This window comes from Tamandua tetradactyla, chromosome 2 (assembly GCF_023851605.1).
Source record: "Tamandua tetradactyla isolate mTamTet1 chromosome 2, mTamTet1.pri, whole genome shotgun sequence".
Classification (NCBI taxonomy): domain Eukaryota; kingdom Metazoa; phylum Chordata; class Mammalia; order Pilosa; family Myrmecophagidae; genus Tamandua; species Tamandua tetradactyla.
The window spans coordinates 15,025,558-15,028,920 of NC_135328.1; the positions used below are offsets into that span (position 1 = coordinate 15,025,558).

The 3,363-nt window shown below is 59.6% G+C and overlaps 1 protein-coding gene across 1 annotated transcript; it reads left to right on the forward strand.

Annotated features, from left to right (window-relative positions):
• The first annotated feature begins 303 nt into the window (after positions 1-303).
• On the forward strand, positions 304-3,040 carry FOXE1 (forkhead box E1). Its single transcript, XM_077131747.1, has one exon. It carries the CDS (start codon positions 304-306, stop codon positions 1,417-1,419), a length of 1,116 nt encoding a protein of 371 aa, XP_076987862.1. The 3' UTR covers positions 1,420-3,040.
• The last annotated feature ends 323 nt before the right edge of the window (positions 3,041-3,363 follow it).

A 3,363-nucleotide genomic window follows, 5' to 3' on the forward strand; every position in this document is an offset into this window, starting at 1 on the left:
CACGCGGCCGCCGGCGCCTGGCCTCGAGCTCCAAGACACCAGCAGAGCCGTCGGCTGGCGGGACCCTCGTGAGCCTGCGTCCGCCCCGTGCTGTCCCGGGGCCCACGAGCGCCGAGCCCTCGGCGCGCTCACGCCGGGCAGCTGCACTCTCGCCGAGCCAGCCCGCGGGGGGCTCCCGGAACCCTTCTCTGCACAGGGACCCAGCGCCCGCTCGGGAAGCCACCCCACCCCCGAGCCCGGGACCCGCAGCTCCCAGACCCACCGCCACCCCGACCCTCGGCGGGGGCGCGGGACCACCACGCCATGACAGCCGAGAGCGGGCCGCCCCCGCCGCCGCCGCAGCCCGAGGCGCTGGCGGCCGTGAAAGAGGAGCGCGGCGAGACGGTGGCCGGGGCCGGGGTCCCGGGGGAGGCCGCGGGTCGCAGCGCGGGCGGCCGGCGACGCAAGCGCCCCCTGCAGCGCGGAAAGCCTCCCTACAGCTACATCGCGCTCATCGCCATGGCCATCGCGCACGCGCCCGAGCGCCGCCTGACGCTGGGCGGCATCTACAAGTTCATCACCGAGCGCTTCCCCTTCTACCGCGACAACCCCAAGAAGTGGCAGAACAGCATCCGCCACAACCTCACGCTCAACGACTGCTTCCTCAAGATCCCGCGCGAGGCCGGCCGCCCGGGCAAGGGCAACTACTGGGCGCTCGACCCCAACGCCGAGGACATGTTCGAGAGCGGCAGCTTCCTGCGCCGCCGCAAGCGCTTCAAGCGCTCGGACCTCTCCACCTACCCCGCCTACATGCACGACGCGGCCGCCGCCGCCGCCGCCGCTGCCGCCGCCGCCGCCGCCATCTTCCCGGGCGCCGTGCCCGCCGCGCGCCCGCCCTACCCGGGCGCCGTCTACGCGGGCTACGCGCCGCCGCTCGCCGCGCCGCCTCCGGTCTACTACCCCGCCGCGTCTCCGGGTCCGTGCCGCGTCTTCGGCCTGGTGCCGGAGCGACAGCTCAGTCCGGAGCTGGGGCCCGCACCGTCGGGATCCGCCGGCTCCTGCGCTTTTGCCTCGGCCGGTGCCCCGACAACTACCACCGGCTACCAGTCCGCAGGCTGCGCGGGGGCCCGGCCAGCCAACCCCGCGGCCTACGCGGCCGCCTACGCGGGCCCCGACGGCGCGTACCCTCAGGGCGCCGGAGGCGCGCTCTTCGCCGCGGCTGGTCGCCTGGCGGGGCCCGCCTCCCCCACCGCGGACGGCGGCGGAGGTGTTGAGGCTGCGGTGGACTTCTACGGGCGCACATCGCCGGGCCAGTTCGGGGCGTTGGGGCCCTGCTACAATCCTAGCGGGCAGCTAGGAGGGGGCAGCGGAGGCGCCTACCACCCTCGCCATGTGGCCGCCTATGCTGGCGGGGTGGATCGGTTTGTGTCCGCCATGTGAGCCAAACGTAGGGACTGCAGTCCAGAGATACTTCGGCCGTGCACGCGAACTGTTACCCTGCGGCCTAGGCACGCGGCTGGAGAATGGCCAAATTGGGAGGCACGGGGAAGGGACCAAGAGGGCAGGGGAGGCGCGGGCTCTTGGCGTCCCGCGCGCACACGCCTTGTTCGCTTTTATAGGAAGAGATGGGACGGGCAACTGCGGCCCGACCGATTCGGACAGGGACACTCAGTGGGGACGAACCCCTAAAGGACTTGCCTTTGTCGCTTTCTACCGGGGAGGGAACTTGGCGATAAATGGGGACACTGGAGGGTCTACATCAGAGTCCAGGATCCGAATTGTGAGGATTCACGTAGCTTCACCCTTCCCTGTGCTGCGCGAAACTTGGGACTTTTTTACATGGTTCGGCCTCTTGTGCCTTTGACCACGTTACAATAAAGGGTCGTGGCGGCTCTTTCCCTCTCCTATAGGTGAGGAGGACGGGTTAGCAGAAGAAATCGTCTTTCATTTTTCCAGTGGGAGAAATCGCAGTTCCATTTGATCGCAGGCGGGTTTCCCTGCTTCAGCACCGCCGACATAACCTTGAGAATGGGACTGGGCGTCAGCTCGCCAGTGTGATGTTGGTCCAGTGCCATCGGCCGCTCGCCCAGTCTCCCCATCTGTTACACCAGAGGGCTGCGCGATTCGGTCCCCCCTCCCCACTATCTGATCCGTAAGGGCGCTGTCATAATGGAGGTCGCGCTTGATATTTGGTAGGATTGGTGGGCTCCCCAGCACCTCTCAGTAGCCCCCCCTCCCAGCCTAACCTCATTTTGAGAAATTGGAACAGAGCTCGTGGCAAGCGTCTAACCAACAGTCCCAGGGTTAGCTGGAGGCACCGATTATGTTATAATTTCTTGAGACTTTCCAGCTATTACTGTCCGCATAAATCTGGTTTTCCAGCCAGATTGGTCTAAATACATTGGCCCACTGTCCACTGTTTCCTTTCAGGCAGCCGTGGGTCCAGTGGGCAAAAGAAAGTCCAGGGAGATGAGAGGGCTTAGAGAGTGGGGACAGTAAGTGACAACTTCCAGGGGATTGGGGGAGACGGGGACCCCTCCCCCTTCCTACACTCTCTGCCACTCCTCAGCAACTTCCCTAATGCAGAAAGAAAAGAGAAAAATTAATTGGGAGTGGTCAGTATTAGTAAGAAACTGGGATTTTGTTTGTTTGTTTAATGCAGGCAGGCCAAAATCAGAGGAAAATCCAACCACTAGCCCATGTTTCTCTTGAGAAATCTTGTTTCAGTTCAGGAGTGAAAAATTCAGCATTAAATATTTCAGAGACTCGCTGCATAGAGGTCAAAAAAACCTGATGTTCCGATGAAGTGTTTTAATAAAATAATCTTTTGAGTGAGTGAGTTCTGGCAAGAGACGCAGTCTTTCTGAGGAGTTGATTTGGCAGGGGGAGTGGGGATGTGAAAAAAGGAGATTGCGTTGGTAATTTTTATTTTTAATTTGGGGGCTGCACTGACTTGTTCATGAACATGTGAGCCGGGTTCAGTCCAAGCCGGGATGTGTCTAAATCAGCGCTGTCCAATGGAAATATAATGCAAGGCACATATGCAAATTTAAGTTTTCTAGTAGCCACATTAACAAAATAAAAAGCAGTCTAGATTAATTTAAATAATATTTTGCATTTAACCCAATAAATCCAAAATATCATTTCAACAAATAATCAGTGTGAAAATTATAGAAAAACTTTTTCCACACTGTCTTCATTTGGGAGGTACTGTATTTTCTTTATTATTTTTTTTTTTTGGCGGGAAGGGATGTATTTTATACACTTACAGGTCATCTAAATTTGAACTAGCAACTTTCCAAGTGTTCACTAACCATAAGTAGCTGATGGCTACTGTTTGGGGCAGTGTTTGGGGCAGTGCAGGTCTAGATGTGGCCCTTTGTG

Bases quoted from the DNA above. Each gene is read 5' to 3' on its own strand.
- FOXE1 (XM_077131747.1), top strand. From the start codon at position 304: ATGACAGCCGAGAGCGGGCCGCCCCCGCCGCCGCCGCAGCCCGAGGCG.